Below are 19271 nucleotides of genomic sequence, written 5' to 3'. Positions count from 1 at the left end.
TGTGTTATTGGCTTAAAGAACCCTGGAAGCGAAACCTCTGAGTATGGACATGCATCTGCTAACGGGTACTCAGAGAACATAGCTATGTCTAAGCAATTTGGAATTTGTGTTTGTGATCAGAAATTCTGATAGCTCTGTGGATTGTATAAATCTGAACAGCTGGAATACTTACATTAAGTAAATTCCTGCATAATTTACAAATTTAACAGTTTTTTATTTCTGTGATGTTTCATAAATAGGTTATTAAACACATTTAAAAATGTGTCTATATTAAAGTGTTAGCTATAGTCATTAGAGAATCATAAGTTTATATTTACATTTTTGAACAAATTGTCAGTGCTTAGTAAATGTTAAAATTGAGACTTTCTGTAATTTGCAGTTTGCAGAGAGAGCCAGCAGATGGTGATATTGTTACATTATACTTGTCTATGTGCTTGAGAATGTGAACTGAGAAAGCTGCAACCGTAGACATATGATATATTTTAGTTTGAGAATTTTGAATTCTATCCATGGTTTAATCATTATGGATAGACTACAGCCTTTTCTCAAGGCAAAACAGATAATGTCAGTGAGATGTTTGAGTAATTTTTTGATGTTTATTTAACTTAAGATTTTCTTTTTAAAAAGAAACAAGCTAATGAAGAACTTTTCGCAGTTATTTTATCTTGCCATATGCATATTGCTATGTATGAAGATTTTTTTTTTCTCTCTTTCATGAGAAGATTTTTTTCCCTGGCTAAATAAAAAGCAAATATTCAAATCTTATTTACAATCTAGTTTGCAAATAAGACTGAGCAAGCTTGGTACTAGAAAAGTACATCTTTATTTTAAAACATGAGAATGGATTTTAATAGCATAGATCTGAACAGAAATCTGGCCTTTCTGTCTCTAAAGGAAAATTTGGCTGTATATTTATAGTGGTAAAGATTATGCTGTAAAAATGTTATAAAAGATTAGTGTGTGGTTGTGTTGTTCCGGGAGGAACTAGGGAGTTTCCCTTGCTTTGTTCCTAGTAGGAAATTATTTACTAATCTCCTTTATTAGCATCAAATTGCTTCCTTCTCCCATGGTAGTTTACTATTTTGTCTGAAGTAGGAGGTCATGAGCACCAGGGCTAATGTGAAGACTCTGACCATTCTCTGCACAGCTGTCATGGGATAAAATGAAATCTTATATAACGTGTGATTTCTGAGGCCTGACTCATGTTAGTGGAAGACTGGAAGAGGGAGTAAATGGGCAGTATGTGGCAACAGGAACAAGGTTGTGGCCCATTCTTAGCAGTATTTTCAGAATCTCTGTCTTCAGAATTGAATATGAGTTTCTTTTTAAAATCCTCTTCAAAATAGGAAATGTGGAACTGAAAATATGCCTGGGCTTTTCTTCCCCTCTTTTCCAACTTAAAGATGTTATTGATAACTTCTGTGGATTGAGTTTAGAGTTTACCAATATTCCTTAGACCCTTAACGATAGCACGATAGCAGCATGAATTCGGTATTTTCTTTCTTTTTTTTTTTTTTTTAGCTTGTAAAGAACTGGAACTTCATTTAGTTGTTTGATAACCTGAATGTTGTTCAGTCTGTGATGAAGTGCAGATTTGCCAGCAGGTTATAAAAGGTTAATAAAAGGAGTTGTCTCCTTTTACTAAGAATAATTTTGTGCAAAATAAAATCTTGCTGAGATATGCTCGATATGGAATGCTAGAGGCAGTCATTGAAATATTTTATTTCTTTTGATCTTTTTACCCTTTAGTTTTTGCTTATTTAAACCTTTTACTGCTTTGTAATCATTATTGTATGTCCACAGATATTGTTGCTATTTATAGGTGCTAGTATGAAAGGGATGTTCGCAGGTGGTGTGTTTCACTGTCCCCTGTGGTTTCGATGAAAGCTGGGGCAGAATGCTTCATGAAAAGTTTGTCTGTGTTTGTCTTCCTAGAAGTGACTAGTTTATATTGTACATCCAACAGTTGTCTTTCTCTTCATAAACAGTTACTTTGTCTTAGTGTCTTTTGGCTTAACTTACAGTTTAATTTTTTTGCTGAGTGGAAAGAATGCAAAGAATTTTAGTAGTCTGACTTGACTTTAATAACACACAAGTATTTTTAGGAAGGTGAATTGACCAATGAGAGATTTAATTGTGAATATGACACTGGAGAATATACTGAAGGATGTTTTGCTTCCTTTTTGTGTGTTTTGCCATATCCACCTATGTAATAAACTTTATTTTTTTGTTTTGTTTTGCTCCAGGCTGTTTTTTTTTTTTTGCTGTTTTATAGTTGAGAGGTCTGCTGACATGCAACTAATATAACCTCTATGGCTTGTTGCTTTGACATGTTTTTTTTTTTTTTTTTTTTTTTTTTTTTTTTTTGCCTTTGTCTTCAGGTTTGTATGTTACATACTCCTCTTCATCTAGCCTCACCTTTTTTTGATACTTCCCAAACTCTTTTCTCCTGTATTCTTTCCTGTATGCATATGCTTTTTTACTTTGAATCACCAGGCATTATCCTGTACTGTCTCATTAGCAATTATGCTTCAAAAATGTTCTCCCAAATCAGCCCTCTCACTTAATTAGATCTCTTCTAAATCTCTTGGGAGTTGTTGGATGATGTAGTAACAGAGAGGCAAAGGACACCTGTTGATATACTGTGATGTACATGACTTTTTGACTTTTTTTTTTTTAACAAGGCATTTAAGACTTCTATTCTCCTTTTACTAACATGCTTTAATAATAAATTTGCAGAAGCATAGTTTTTCCATTTTTCTTATTCCTGTTATTTTTGACCTTTAAAAGATCCTTTATAAAGATTCAAAAAAAAGTAATTGTCAAGATCAATTGTTTAAGATTCAATATATGCTGTAAGCTACTGAAAAATAATTTTTCTTTCTGCTTACTCTCTTTGTAATAACAGGGAAAGATTCAAGCACAATGGGACGCTAACATTAAGGTCGCATTCTATGAGTCCTCCTCACCAGAAAGATGAAGATAACCCATCCACACCACTGTCTGTAAGATGGTTCTCCTTTTTGAAATAAAATTTGTTCTAATTTCAATGAATTGTTTTCATATATCCCTGTAAAACTGTTATTTTTGATTGCATGAGTCATGATCCCTGTGTATGAATGTAGACATTTAGGAAAAAGTAATAGGAAGGACTGAAGCTCATCAAAATCTGCCCTCTGCAGATGCAGGGGAAAAGAATTTCACATAAGACACTCTCAGTTCATCTTAATGGTTGACCTTCATTTAGCGCATAGCAAAGTTAGTCTGACACATTGTTTTGCCCAGAGCTGGCAAACTGACTGTGTCGACATCATCTTGTATTTTGCAATATTTGATTAAAGAAAGCTGCATAGCTGTTTTTGGCTCTGTTTAGTGACAGTTGACTGCTGAAAGAATGAGTTTTGGGCAGTTTATCTTCTATCAAACTTTACACGATTAGGATTATGGCTGATTGAAGGAGGCCAAATAGGCTTCATATAAAACCCTTTTAGTCCAAAATGTTTAATGTTGTTGTATGTATAACTACAAGCATTTAAAACTAAAAATTATTCCCCCAAAATGTGTTACCAGCAAGGATGCTGTTTCCCTTCATGAATGTGTCTTCTAGTCTTACAGAGTACAGTCTTCAGTGCTGGAAACGCCTGTCTCCTGTAGTCCCTTCACCGTAGTTCATGCATCTGTGCTAGGTTTCACTCCTTTATGAAGCACTGAGTTTTCTGTTGTGTATGTTGCAGTTCTGCCCATCCTGTGTGTGTTGATTGCATCGGAGGAATGATTTAGAGTGCAGCTGGGAGTGGGCTGTTGACACCAGAGCGATTCACACAGACTGTTCTTACTCTTCTTTACTGGGCACAATTGAGAACTCGCCAGGAAATGAAGTGCAGATGCTTGTGCTTGGAAGCCTGTTTCTGGCCTCCAGCTTTTTGAGGAAACTTGTGTCCTGCTATACACTGGGGTAGAGAACTGCCAAGGGCAGATGATATATCATGGGAGGCTACAAATGGCCTGTGGGCAAAAGTTGAATGTTTCTGCTCTAGGGTCAAGTTGTTATACTTGTATATGATTGTACTTAAACAAATGAGATACCATAATTATAAGAAGAGGCAGACAGGCCAGCCGTATTTCTTATCTTTGCTGACTTCATTTGTTTTTTCTTAAATGTAAAGAAATATTTCATATAGAACAGTTACTGTGGAAAAAAAGGGTGTGAGTTGAAATCTGGAATTGTATCTTTATAGATTTTCTGTTTGCTTTTTTTATTTTATTTATTTATTCCTGGCTCTGCCATAGGTTTTCAGGGCAATGTTAGACAATTCATTGCACTTCACTGTTCTTCAGTTCTGTGTAGTTTATTTTACTGTGATTACAGCTTTAAAAGGGACTTGAAGTGAAACAATATTCTTCTGCTTTGCTAAACACTTTGTTGAACGCTTGGCTGGCTGAAACAAATAGTATCTTGTTCTGTTGTTAGTGACATGCAGATGTTTTGGCATAATTGAGGACCAGGTAGAGGAACAGGGAGACTTTTAAGAAACATTAAGAAGTGCCTCAACCAAGTGTTGATTAAGTGAAGTCAAAGCTCCGTTCGCTGTATATTTGTAATGAACGATCATATTAAAAAAACTAAGAGGTGCCTGTGTGCCAACACACACATTTCTTGCTAATGAAACTTAGTGGGAGAAAATAATTGATTCTTCTATGTGCTATTTTTCTAACTAATGTAGTATTTCAGTTAAATATATTAAAGAAAAATTTCTATGTCAGTTCTTGTATTTGATAGGTTAAATACAACCAGTAGCTAACGTTATACTACGAGAAATTTTTTTTGTGAAAGACGCAACACTATGCACCAGTTTTTATTGAATGTTGGAAATCTTTGATTTTGCAAAGAAACATGCTGTAAACTCTGCACTGTAATTCTCTGCCATGCTGCAGTGTATTGGCTGGTGAATTCTGGATTAGACCCCCGAGCTGCACTGCAGAGATGGCTAGGCATTACTCACTTCTGGGATAAGTACTGTCCCTGAAGAATGGTGTATTTTGATCTTGTGTGGTGAGCTTGCCCTTTTTAAAGGAGGCAACTGCTTTGATAAACTAGAAAAAGAGAAAGTGAGGTGGTGAAGTAATTTATCCTCCTCTTGCCTCCTTCCTAGCACTGTCCTAACCTAGACAGAGTTATCTAAGTAAAGGATAGCTCAGGTATCATGATGCTATTAGGAAGTGCAGTGTAAGCACAGCCCAGTTCTACAGAAAAGCTTTTTTGCACTATGCCTCTGTCAGCTCTTCTGATATTTTGTTTGACTTTTTTTTTTTTTATATTCCAGGAACATCATCATAAAAAACACATTTCTTTGGATGATAGTGACCTCGAAGCTCGTCTCAATAGTTGGAATCTTGGGGTAAAATAAACAGATGATATTTATTGACTTGAAATGAAAACTGTTTAGTAATGTAGTTTGCATTTCTGAATTTAGTCGACAATGTTTTGTGCAGGAGTCAATCTTTTAGAAATGAAATGATGAATCTTGGAAAGGTTAATTGTAAATACATGTCATCTAAAGAAGAAAATGTTAAAATGCCTGATTTTTAAGCAATAACTTTTCATGTGTTTAATACAATTACTGATAATAAAAATACCTGAAGGTCGAAATCTAGTATCTTGCTCTGGTAAAAATCCAGACTCTTTCTAATAAAATTGATAACATTACTCTGAATTTATGCAAGTATAAATGAAAGCAGTTTGGCTTACTGTATTTCGTTAGGAGTATGAAATTTGTAACCTCCCAGTGAAACTCAGCATTTTTTGCCAGACTTTGCCTCCTTTTGGAAGTGTTCAAAAGGCTTTTCAGTATGTTAACCTCTACCCTTCCCTTATAGAAGAGTGGAACCCAAGCCCCTTAGAATCTGAGAACTAAGACTAGAATCCTTAGACCAGATCTCAGCCTCTTCCATATGGAAGGAATATGATATCTTTGCAGATTGCGTGTACTGAGGAAAGAATATTCATTTGTGGAAGATTCTGTGGTGCTTTGGTGTATGTTCTTGTTTGAACTTGGCTTTAGAATATGTTTGTGAGTATACTTTTGCTATGATGCTGGATGAGGCTGAGATTTGTCCTGACCTGGATGTATCATAATTAAAATATCTGAAAGACAACCTGTGACGGGAATGGAATCTGAGGTGTTACTTTTTGGACAGTTCTACAGTTTCAAAGCTAGTATTTATTGGATCTCAGCAATAATGTGTAAGAGGCTTTCCCAGAGTTTCCTATGTTTATTGTTAGGACTTCAGTGTGTTTTAAAAATTTTAGACACTTTAACACTTTTGTAAATTCCAATCTCTATTTTTAAGCTGTCATCAATCCTTAGGGTATGAACGTATCCTCTATAGCTTTGGCATGGTGTAATGTACAGAAAGTCAGTGAATGTACTTTTGTAAGGAGAAATGAAGCTTTGCTTCCTAAGATTGACTCAAATTTGAGTCATTTTTTTCTGATGTTTGTGTGCACAAATTTAATGTGTGAGCTGTGAATTTTGTTACTTCTGAGCAATTAATCAATATTTTGGACCTATACAATTTAAATTTGATTTTAATTTAAGGCTGCTTTCACAATGAAACTACTTCCATAGTTGTATTTTCTGTGGTATTAGTCCATGGTAATTCTAAGGTTCTAGTGAAGTTGCTTCTCTTTATAGACATAGTCTACCATATTTTTCTGTTGCATTGTTGTGTTTTTTACCCTATCACCTGTGCCACCAAATCCTTATGCTATTTGATTAGGATTATTACCCTCATAAATATTCAATGTTACTACTTTTTTTTTCTCCTTATTTTGCATTTATTCTTATGAAGTCAAGCTCACTCAGCTATGTGTTTCAGAGAAAAGGGAAAAGCTCATTAGGTATATTGTAACTGTCATTAATATTTTGAAGGAAATTCTAGGCTTTGTTTGGCTTACAATGTTTTAGATTTAATACAGAAATCCATATTGTTAGCCTTATTGAAGAGTCATTTATAATTACATCCACTACTTACATGGTCAGGATTTTAGGTGACTAACCACTTTGGCAAAATTGCTAACTTTTTAAATTTTTTGTGAAGGGCCGTGGGCCCGCTCTCTGAAAATGAAGCCATTTTAAATGATCCCATACTAGGAATGGAGGAAAAGTGATATGTTGCAGATCAGTAGGGCAGTTGGAGTAAGGGATGAGAGCTAGTTTTCAATGAAATAGTTCCAGCTTTGCTTTTAAAAATTGCATATTTTCAAACAGAATTAGGAAAATGTTCTTTTAATCAGTGATCAAATAGTCCTTATTATTCCTGTACTTTAGCTAGCACAGTATTTACATATAACAGTATTTAATAGTCTTGGTTATAGCACTCAGTGTTTTGCATTGATGGCCTAGTTCCCTTCAGTAAAAACTTAAATAGGAGTGTGCGTTAACGTTTCGTGTCCTACTTGGTGTTTCTCTCAATGCTTTGGTGTTTGTTAGCATTCTTAGTGCAAATCTGCACACTTGTTTTTCTTCTGAGAGAGGAGTTGTCTTGACCTTGGGACAATTCAGAAGCTGCCTGACTGCTTTCTGCAAACCGGAAGCAGAGTTCAGTGAAAATACTAGTCTCAATGTATTTGAGCACTTCTCGGAGCTGTTTATACAGTAATTTCTCACCCTTTCAGACTTTAAGAATAATGTGTTTTTCAGGATTTTTGATTTTGTTAACTGAAGAAAACGTACTAACAAAGTTTTTGAGGGACAGTCAACTGCAGTTCATGAAAGTTGTGCAAGTGACTAATAGGTGTATAAGCAGTCATTTGCAGATTTTGGATATTTGGGTTGTGTGAATACCTAGATTGTATGAGCAGATAGCTATAACACGTTGAACCTTTAAAGCTTTACTTCAAGGGGAAACTTGCTTATGGCCATTTTACAAATTGTTCCAATTGATGTTGACAAAGAATCTCTTTATATCCAGGATTTTTATATCAATATTGATCTACCTTCTTCCTTTTCTCTTTAATTTTATTTGCGTTTTATTTGTTTTTCTAGTTGAAATTCCAGATTGCAATCATGTTGGGTTAATAATGGAGGGTTGTTATACTACGGTGATTCTCTACTGATATGGGAGTTCTCTTCGATAACAAATTGGTTACTGTGACAAGTAAATCAGTTCTTCGAGTCTCCTCTCCAGAACGGTAATTAACCAAGTCACTGGTGAGAGACTTTGATCATCTGATAAGGCCTGTTAGGGGTTACCTGACAAAGAGGATTTGAAGTTGTAAAAAAGAAGTTTTCAAATGCTTTGCTGTTGAACAGTGTTTCCCTGCTATGGTTTGTGGCCTTCAATGGGTTCTTATTTTTTTTTATTCAAAAATTTTACTGACTAAATGGTGGCAGCACTTCGTACTCTATAAGGCTGGAGTGTGAAATGTGACTGCTGTTGTAAGTATTTACATTAGCATAGGAACATCTAACTATCTTTAATTACTGTCCACATTTGCAGGCAGTTTGAGAAGCTTTATTTACATGAGATCCCACCTCAGGAGTCAGGGGAGACTTTATCTTTGAAAGGAGATGGTACATTTGAGAAGGAGGTGAGGCAGAAGATCCTTAGCTAAAAAAAAATACTTCAGTAGTGGTGGAAAGTTAGGAAAGGAAATACACAATGTCTTATGCACTTTGAACTGCCTAATATAAAGAATAGTTGTTTATAAATGCTTTTCAGATCTTTCTTCTTGAGTTGTGACTGCTGTCTCAAGGAGTAAATGGTGACTCAGAGTTGGTGGTCTGGCAAAGAATGTGTGCTTCTGCAGGTTTATCTTGCTGGGATGGGTACAGAATGAGTCCTGGGAATTTAGGATGTGTGTATTGTGGGATCCTACATCCCTGCAGGAGAAATAGGTTCTATGCAAATCTACTAATGGAAGGGGACATAGACTTTATTAATAGAGATTATGGAGACTGAGAAAAAAATATTACTGGTGTGCAGGATAAGGTCTTCTGTTGGAAAATACATTGTGCCAGCAAATAGGAGGAAGAAAAAAAGCTTGAAAATCACTGGGGTGGGAGTCAGATGTAGTTCCAGAATATTTTATGTAGACTTTAGAGTAATTTAAAAACTATCCTTGATTAAGTGCTCATGCCTTGAAGTTGCATTTGTAATGTAGAAAAGAACAAATCCTTTTATACAGCTTTTTGAAGGGAAGTGTTTCCCAGTCATGAGTTTAGACAAATTCAAATAGTCTTTGGTTATGTTGTAGTTAGTTTGAACTTTGTCATTCTTTAGCTATTTTAGAATATGTTCTAAATCTTTCAGTTATCTTTTTTTAACAACTGTCAATAACCTTCTGTATGTTGTTGCAGATTTAGTACACTTTGTGAATGGGACACCCTCTAGTAGCTGCTTAACACACATAAATTTTCAGATATGAAATTGAAGTTATGTGGAGGAGTAACAGTGAATTAATCCTCTGCATCTTTTTACTTGAACTGCCTGTATTATTTCCATAGTGCTTCTGATGGGCTATTTTATGTGTCACTGAATTGTAGCCAATTTCATTTGTAACAGAGAAACTCTTTTAAGATCTCAGGAAGTTCAGCACTACAGTTTAGGTACAAAGCATACAAAAATTAGGAAATGGAAGAGGGTTTTTTAATCAGGGAGAATGTAACTTTTCTGTATCGGAATCGAGCCAGGATGAGAGAGTTACTCCTTCAAGTTTTACCGGAAGTGATGTGGTATCGTCATTACTGAAGAACTTGGACATTTCATATCTTACCCAGAAAAATTTATCATGGGAAAGGTTATCCCCTAAAGAAAAGACTTGAGAAGACTTATGCCAAAGAAATTCTCTGGTCTTATATTGAATTTCCCTTATTTGGAGAAATTATATATAATACAGAGTTAAAGTAGATGGAAGTGCAGACAACTCTTGGGTGGCTGCAGCAGCAGCGTTCCATATGCTTGTTTGGTGTACTTGGCTCACCTCTTCCTGTGTATTTCCAGCCTTGTTAAGCTCAATCATTCTGTACAAACCATTTGATTATCTTTTGTCTACTTTCTTAGTCTGTCTGCTTACTGTAAACATACCTACTGTATATGTTGTGGTGTTGAAGGGCAGCAGCACTGTAAAAACTTTCCCACAGTGAAATCCAAGTGGTGTTGTGAGTTCAAAAAAATAAATTCAACTTCCATACTGACAAACAATATTCCTCTGCTTTCAAGTTCTTCCACTCAAGACTGCAGAAGCAGCATTAAAGTGAACTTCCCTACAAATTATAATGTTAGATAAGAATGTCCTTACTCAAATTTCCTGAAGCTACTCAGCAGTTATTTCTGCAGGGAACATGCTGGCTGGCTGGTTTGTTAGATTAAAGTAAGAACTTAGGGCAAGGTTCAGTTTAATTGTTTACCATTTCAAAATCTTAAGTGGTCTTAACTCTTTCATGTGTGTTTTTCCATCCTTGTTTTGAAAACAATCACGTTTTGTCTTTGAAGAAGCTTACAGGGGGAATGTGCGAAAAGCCTGCTGATCCAAATGTTTTTTTCCTGAGTCTTAGTATATACAACATACCTTCTGACTCAGTTTCTGAACTGTTGTAAGCTACAGTTGCGTATTATTGAAGTGAAGTCTACCTTGATAAACCTCTTCTGAAGAATAAAACGTGACTTTGGAAGGAGTAGAACGAGATCACGACACTAACATAGCTATTGTTGTGATATCTACTGTGTCGGAAGAGTAGAACCTTTGGTCTAATGTTCTGCTTTGTAGCTGATGTAAAGCCTGTATACTGGTTTCAGCCTGTGGGTGAAAGATAGCTGACATACTGAGGATGAGTCTTGTGGAAGTATTCAGTGCTCAAAATTGCACTTTTATTGCATTGTCCTGGCTTTTGGGGGAAAACATTTCAGAGCAGGTTTCCTGTAATGCCTGGTGTATGACTTACTGTCATACTTGCATAAGGAGAAAACCCAGGCGCTTCTCGCATTCATGGTAGCATCGAATGTGTGTTGCATCGGTTAAAGATTTGCCTTACAGCCCAGGTTTTAATAGCTTCCTGTTGTGCTTAGGGGAGATCTTCTGATAAAGAAATAGGCTTGTAGGTAGTATAATCTAGTGTATTAAGATCTGTAGAAATATTTTTATATGTGATGGTGCATGAGTTACTTGTGTGTAGCAAATATGAGGTGTTTTCTATGGATTGTAGACAAACAGGCTGTACATACTTTCTTACTGATTGACAAAGGCTACCCATATTATGTAATTTCTGGGATCAAAATGTTCATTTCGATGCTTTTCTCATTGCTTGCGGTAGCTGTTTTGTATACCCAATTTTGTCCATTGTAAGTGGTGGTAAAGCAAATAGATATGAAAATGTTAAAATTATGGCTAATTTAACTCAAATGAAGATTTCGTGTGTGCTGTATTTTCATACTTGATTTTTGTCTTCCCTTTTTGAGTTCATGAGAAATAGGCGTATTTTTCATAAAGAAGATTATTTCTATTCAGTATTTATTTTCCCTTTGTGGGGATCTGATTCTCCATAGCTTTCCCACCACCAAGATTTATTAGTTTATGAGGACTCAAGTGATAGAAGGTGACTGTGACAGCCCTCACAAATCAAAACATGATTTGTTGTCTGTTTGACTAACAAGTAGAACAGGAGACTCCAAAATCTTTTCTATAAAAATCTGAAATGTCATTTTTATTAAGAAGTGGTATTTATAAATTAGAGTTCAATTCTAGCTTAAATAAAGATGTCTTTTTCATGATGACATTTATTTGGTTCATAGTCTTAAAAAAACATCATGTGACTTGCTGTTCTTGTGGCACTACTTCAGTTTCATACATATGTATTTTGATTCATCTTTGACCTTTTGCTTATTATTTTTAAATTTGCATGTTTCTCATAAATAAAGCTTTTTTCTTTTTTGGGGCATACTTTACTGTGATATTGCATCTTTAATGTGGTATAATTTTGAGAACAAGAAGTTTTGCAGAAGACCAGCATGAAAAGAATGAATGTTGAGACATTAAATGTTTACAGATCAGTTTAAGTGGATCTAATCCACAACAAGTAACAAAGTGGGAACATTTAACTTCAAAGCACATATGGCTGCTGTTACAAAATCAAAAAATGCAAGACTTAGTAGACCATACAAACTATTAGAGCCACATTTTGCTGCTTTTTTTTCCTGAACAAGAAGGATATACCTTAGCTATTTAGATCAGTTTTGAAATGAAGACTGTAAACAGCAAAAGTATTTGAATTGTAAATATTCAGAATAATTTTTCTTTAAAAAGCAACAGTTAAAAGATTTAATTTTGAATGAGAGAGAAGGATTTTGGAAAATAATTTTGCCTTTGAAATTTGGTCCTGCAGCTTTAGCTTTCTCGAAATTCCACTTGGTATTGATGAAAGCCAAAAATTCCAGTATTTGAGGTTCGTTTGCTGTTCAGTATTGTAGGGAGCCAGGTTATAGATTTAACCTACAACTAGACTTTTGGAAAACCATTCCTTTCAATGCTGGATGTCTGTTTAGGTGATGGTTTGGTGTGTGTGTAGGGATGGGAAAGTAAGCAAAGTAAATCAGAAGAAAGAATGGCATACTACTAAAGGTAGAGAATTTCAGATATAAAATACTATGATAGGTATGAATATTTGACAGGCAAAACCTAATTTTCCTAAGTTTTCTGTTTTAGAATTTCTGTACTTATTTCCATCTCTCCCTTGATTCTTTCACTGTTCACTTTCTTCTGTGGAATTTGCACTTCATGATGTTCTCAGTTTTGTATGTCTCATTCTTCACCAATTTCTTCTTGTTTTCTGTGTCCAGAATATCTCTCTTTCTCTCTTTTTTTTTTTTTTTTTTTTTTTTTTACAGCAGGGGCATATGTGATTCCTTTATTGATGTGTCTCCAGTCATCCAACTAGGATGCTTTATATGGAAGAAAGTTTAATGTGTCTACTTCAGTAAATTTGTTGAGGATGAATGGAAATAGCTTATTCCTGAAATCAATGTTCATCTTGGCCATTTAACTACACTGTTAAAAATATTAGATAATACCATTCATTCTAACTGCATTTATGTGTTTAAACACATAATGGTAATATCTATGACCACTTTTGGGTGAAGTAGATGACTCTTCAAGAGCACATAGAAATCTTATATGACCTTTTAGGACAGGAAATGAATATACTGTATCAAATTGAAATTTCAGAGAGATTAGACCTTGCTTTCAAAACACACGTGTGCGTGCATGCACACACATTGTAAGATGTGTGTTGCAATTTTGTTCTTATTCTAAATCTCACTGCCACATTTTAGATACCCTTGAAAGCTTTTCTTGGGTATTATGCATTCTGAGTAATGTGATGTTCAAATCACATAGTCCGAGAAAATTAAAATGATGTAGCTGCCTGATAGAGGAAGTGGGTTATGAACAATGTTTTGCATTCAGCTCTTAAAAACAGAGACTGAAAGAGCTGCTTTAATTATACAGTGCTGTTTAATAAATTATTTTCTTATGCATTTTCTCTGAGTTACAAATGTGGATATAATTTCAGTACACTCACACACAACTTTTCAAAAACAGTTGGTGAGAACCATTGTAATCAATAAATTTATTATTTTAGCTTTACACTGATTTAAATTAAATAATTCTGGTATTTTTTGTATAAGCTATACACTTACCTGCTTGATTCTTATAAAACATACATAGTTTGAATTTGTGCAACCATAAAGGTTGGAAAAACCTGCAAATGTTTTGTCTGTAATTTGCACCACACTGCGGGTAGTTTAAAAAAAAAAAAAAATCAATGAAGTGAATTCTACCTTAACTGCTGTTTTGTAGACAATAGTTTGAGCAATCTGAAAGTCATTGTTATATTTTGATAATAAGATAAACCATTTAAAAATATCAGGACTTCAGCTAAAAATGTTGGCTTTTTTCCGGCCTTAAAATATTTATTGCAAAATTTTAACACATTCTTTGAGGGAAGAAAGTTCAAGAGTTTTTCTTGAACTTGTTATTTTGAATTTCATTTTGAAGTTGCTTCTGAAGGCTGTGATTTTTTTTTTAGTTTTGAAGTTTATTTCCAGGGTTCAGGTATTTTCTGTACAAGTACGTTTTTTTGATGCATTTATATCAAAAATAGCTTTCATAATTTTGTACCTTGCTGAGTAGGTCATATCCAACAAAATCTATTTTAAAGATTTTCTATTCTTATAACTTGTAAAAGATTGCAGTATGTTACTAGAGTTTGAATTCTGACAAATATTTCTGTTAATGATCATTGAAATATTTTAAAGGAGAGAGAATTACGTCCATGGAAATTCATTGGCTTTTTTTCTTCTAGGCTAGAGCCATGGTAGACTTCGTATCTAGAGACAGTACTGTGTTGATTACTTGCAGATTAAGTATGTTTAATAGACTATCAAATTTTCTAGCGAGAAGCAGTTGTAGAACTGGGGTGTGCATCTGAATGCATATTAAGTCTGTTCTACTGTTGTCCTTTTTAATCTGTTTCAGGGAGGGTGTATTAACATAAACACTGCATCATGTGCATCATAAACACATGCCACACGTGTTCACACCCAAAATCATTATTGCAAACACTTTTAAATATTTGGAGATAGACACTTTTTTTAACAAAAAATAAAAGCTACTGATGTCATGATTATTGATACCATGATTATTGATGTTTTCTTGTAACATCTTATTTTTCAGCTAGAAAATCCAAGATATTTGCGGGAAAAACCTGTGCCAGTGTCTTTGGTAGGTATTTGTATTCCCTTGATATCTTAGAAGGGCAAACAATGTGATTCATTTGTGCATGCGTATATATATGTGTGTGTTTGTTTAAGAATGGTTTTACTTAAAGATGCTGCTTTGAACTTAAAATCTGTTTTTTCTCATTCAACAGACGACGCCCAAAATGGGCTTAGGAAAAAATAGCAGTTTTCGTGATGAGCAGACATTATTTCGAATGCATGAAAAAGAGGTAAGATGTTACTCAGTGCTTTAAAGAAGAAACAATTTACAGCCAAGATATTAAATTAGGGTGGTTATAAGAGGCAGTTGGTTATTCACAAAACAAATTGTTGTAGCAGAAAATCTCATGTAAGAGAATTTTCCCTGAAGTGATAGTTTTTTCCATTAAATACTTTAATGTCTTTCCAATTAATTAGGAAATAAAAAAAGATATTCTGAATGTATTGACTGTTCTTTTGTAGGAATATTTAGTGTAGAAGAGTTTGAAATCAAATAATATTCCAAACTACCTTTTAATAGGAACAATGGAACCCTTGATTTAGCAAGGGTTTTGTTTACTTTCTTAAATATCCTTTAAAAAATGCAAATTTAGATTTTATTTTTATTAATACTAACAGTATTTCTAACATGTTTGTCTTATCCACCTCCAATTCTTTTATTCATTTGTGTTTTTGTATTATTTATCAACATTAATATGTGAGATTATCACCAAAGCTTGCTGAACTCTCTTTTAACACATTCAAAACAGATTAACATGGTAAAACTATGATACTTTCATTAAATGTGCTGTTTCTTTAAATATTATTAAATTTTATACCTATATGATACTTCTGTGATAAACTTTTCATTTAAAACATCAATCATGAAATAAAGTTGAAATATATTACTGTCTGACATTCATAGACCCTTCTGAAATCACATAGGCTTTACATAATTTTTGGTAAGTCAATGAATTGCGAGTCTGGTGGACTAGACTTCAGGAAAGCAAACTCTACTTATATTGTGGTGGATGGATTGAGGTATTGAAAAAATACCAGCAAAAAGCCCAGACCCTTCCTTTCCCTCTTTTCCCGTCAAAACTGTTTTTGATCCTATGCTCTTGTAAAATCAAAATGTACGTAGGTAATTTGCTAATCTACCAATACTTAGATCTATATGGAACTTCAAATATATTACAGTTGGACCATCATCTGCAGACTGTGAAATTGTGCATCCTTTTATATGGTGTGTCATAAGGACACTTACAATAATAAATAGACGTGTCCTAAAGTTACTTTCAAAGATGCTTCTGAAGACATCTTTAATTGAGATAGAAGGATGGATAGATTTGGTTTGCGGATAGTTTTAATGAGGGAATGCTTTATGTTGATAACTGGCAGTGTAACTTGATACTTAAGCAGCAGTTGCACAATACATGTGCATTTTACTTTTTCTGCCTTGTTCTAGTATTGACTGTTTCTTTGTATTGTCTATACTCAAACCACCAATGCCTCGGGATGAGGCGAGGCAGTGTTTCATGAGATGTGAAAATAGACCAAAAACAAATAAATTACAAACACAATGTTGTCATTTAAATAATATTTTGAAATTAAACAAACAGGAATGCATGCCAAGGAGCAACATAAAATGGTTCTCTAGTTCTGTGGAAAAATCCTGTAAACCACACAGTAAAAGTTCAGTGCTTTTTGCTCATGGTACTGTACTGTGGACTAGTTTAAACTTGAAAAGTTATAGAAAATATTTCACAATCACCATGTGCGTGCTATTAACTGGAAAAATTAAATGCATTTTCATCTTTTTGTGTGTGAAGCTCAGTTAAGAGTAAGGTCTTATACATTTTCATTCTATAAATAAAAAGTGAGAAGTAGTGCTGTGCAGAAGAGGTTTTTCTGAATACTTAACTGTTTTCAGCTTCTTTGTAGTAAAACAGGAATAACATAAAATAGGATAACTGTGGTTTTTTTGCTTTTAACCTTTAGCCTTTTGTTCATGAACCATTCCTGCACCTGTTTTGCCTCTGTAATGCTAAACACGTGGCCATTTGCAATGCATCTCAGATTTATGAAAATGTGAGTATCATCAGGCAGTGGCTTTTTGTCATATTTTCCCCAAATTCATCTGACCTGGATTAAACCATTTGGGAAACTGTCATTACCAAAATATTCTGGGCTCAAATAAGAACATTGCAACAAACAGGAATATATCTGTTTTCAGCGTTACAGAAAAACAGGACAGATGGCAGAAATGGCATATCTGGGTAAACAGAAAAAAGCCTCCCTTTGAACTTCACCTTGGGTCGTTTGGAGTGCCACCAATATGCTATGGAGTGGAGAAGAGGGGAAAGGTGAAGTTCTTATTTGTAATTTTTCAAAAACAAACAAACCAACACTACTGCTAAGATATGTTTTTCAATTTTTTTGAGTAGAAAACAAATTTAGCTATTAAATGTCAGTAATACGTGTGTGTCTATTTTAGACAACTAGTTTACATGATACGTCACTTTAGAAGTTTTGATATTTAAGGGATCTGTTTTTTAAATTTTCATTTTGCAATTCTTTGTAAAGATTTTTTTTTAGAATGGTTATCAATTTTAGGTTCCTAGGATTTTTATCAATTTTCCCTTTAGTTTTATTTCTGTAAATAAAGATACTACTGTATCTAGACTCGAAGTATAAATCTGAAGCAAGAATATATGAAGATGTTCTCTGTATCTTTGAATTTAAAGGTTATAATAGCGCCAAGAGTAAATCAGTTCTGATCTAGATACCAACTTTATATGTTTGTACCGACTATATACTGAAAAGGATATTGAAGTGCCGGTGTCTTTCTAGCCTCTTCTGTGCTAAAGCAGTCTGGCCGAAACTCTCATCTGTCTTAAATCAACTGGAGTAGTATTTAGTGCAGTGTAACTAGGCGGAGAGAGGTAATCCTGGAGAATGCAATGGATGATGTTCAAGAGGATATAGAATACCTGCAGGAAGATCTGTCCGGTGGAATCACAACTGATGATGACAAAGTAGATGCTGAGGGAAGAAGAGAGATAAGCTGAATAGTGGAAGATTGCTTAGAATATAGACAATTGAAAAAAAGACATCTTTTTTTTTTTCTTGTTTCTCTCCCTTTTTAAACCTATTTGGAGCATTTATCTTCATAATCATCTTTTTGTTGTTGAATGGTCACTCCCATTTGTTGCATGACACAAATCTTGTTTGTAAGCTCACTAAGCCATGTGTATAGTTTTACTGCACTAAAATGTGTTGGAATCTAGTGATATGTTTGCATCCAGATAAAATCAGCATACTGCAGTGATAGTGTTACCATTATGTCTTGGGCTGGCTACAAGTGCCTTGAATTTGAGGTGTTGAAAGCAGCAGATTTATGTGGTGGAAGATTATGACTTGGTAATGGAGAGAATTGCATGAGGGTTGTGATACAGATCTCTAGTATGGCCTATGCATAGGATGTAGAGCAAAGAATGGAGAGAGAGAGAGAGAGAGAGAGAGAGAGAAAAGAAAGTTGCAGACACTGGGAGCTTGAGTGAATAATGTTGGTTATCACAGAAAAGAGGGGTTTTAGAAAGGAAGAAACGAGAGAACATTTGAAGATAAAACATGTAAAGCTGCAATTAGGAGACAGACATACTGAGCAGGAATGGAGCAAAATGGATCAGATTATGGAAGGTGGTTAATTTAATGGCAGTGAGACTGTGGCTGTAATCTCAACAGCAGTCTAACTTCATTTTCTATTTTCAGTAGGTTTATGAAGAGGTCGATGAGCACCATCTTTTTTTTATGCTTTTGTTTTTTTTTTTTTTCCCTCGTAATTCCTTTCTTCTATGGGAAAGTATTTAACTATATGAATTAGGCACTTAATGCATACCAGATTAAGAACAATAAATAAAACTAATATGGAGAGAGTATTCTAAAAGAAAGACTTTTGCAATTATCTTTGACTTTTGACAATATAAAATTAACGTTATTGTACTTTGAGCCACATCATGGATTTGATATTTTCTGCTCATTGAAAACAGATACTTTGGTCATTTTTTCCACGAATGGTAACAAAATCTATCAGTATTGTTTTTCTGAATATTGTAAAGAAACAAAGGGTGTGAATGTGTTCATGTGCATATGTGTCACTAGATTTTAAATATACACAGTAGATAGGTATAGATATGTATGTATGTGGTGTTGAGGGAATACAGCTGAAGAAGGAACCTGAAATGTACTGAGTCTATCAGAATGTTTGGGATGAATATCGTTAAATAATTGATTTTGGTAATAAAACTAAGCCTCAGAAAGGGTTGAACTTCTGTAATATGTTTGAGGGTAGATTTTTGGAAAAGTATCAACTATGTGATATGCAAGATCTACTACTGTTCAAAAGTTGAAAGAAACGATGGATTGGAGATCATAGTCCCAGTCATAGTTTTATTCAAGATATTTCCATTAACATTTTCCTCCAAGAAAGTCAATAAGACTTGCCACTTAAACTG

The 19271-nt window shown here is 34.3% G+C and overlaps 1 protein-coding gene across 3 annotated transcripts in view; it reads left to right on the top strand.

The window, feature by feature from the left end:
* Positions 1-19271, top strand: part of CEP112 (centrosomal protein 112) — a 173036-nt gene that overhangs the window by 5885 nt on the left and 147880 nt on the right. For all 3 annotated transcript variants that reach the window (XM_062591590.1, XM_062591592.1, XM_062591591.1), the window contains 4 exons: positions 2909-3005; positions 5325-5399; positions 14732-14779; positions 14928-15005. In XM_062591590.1, coding sequence (XP_062447574.1) covers positions 2909-3005; positions 5325-5399; positions 14732-14779; positions 14928-15005 — 298 coding nt within the window. The remainder of the gene's footprint in view (positions 1-2908; positions 3006-5324; positions 5400-14731; positions 14780-14927; positions 15006-19271) is intronic.

Source organism: Rhea pennata, chromosome 19, assembly GCF_028389875.1.
Source record: "Rhea pennata isolate bPtePen1 chromosome 19, bPtePen1.pri, whole genome shotgun sequence".
NCBI lineage: Eukaryota > Metazoa > Chordata > Aves > Rheiformes > Rheidae > Rhea > Rhea pennata.
The sequence above is the reverse complement of the archived record's forward strand: the minus strand, read 5'-3'. Positions and strand labels throughout refer to the sequence as shown.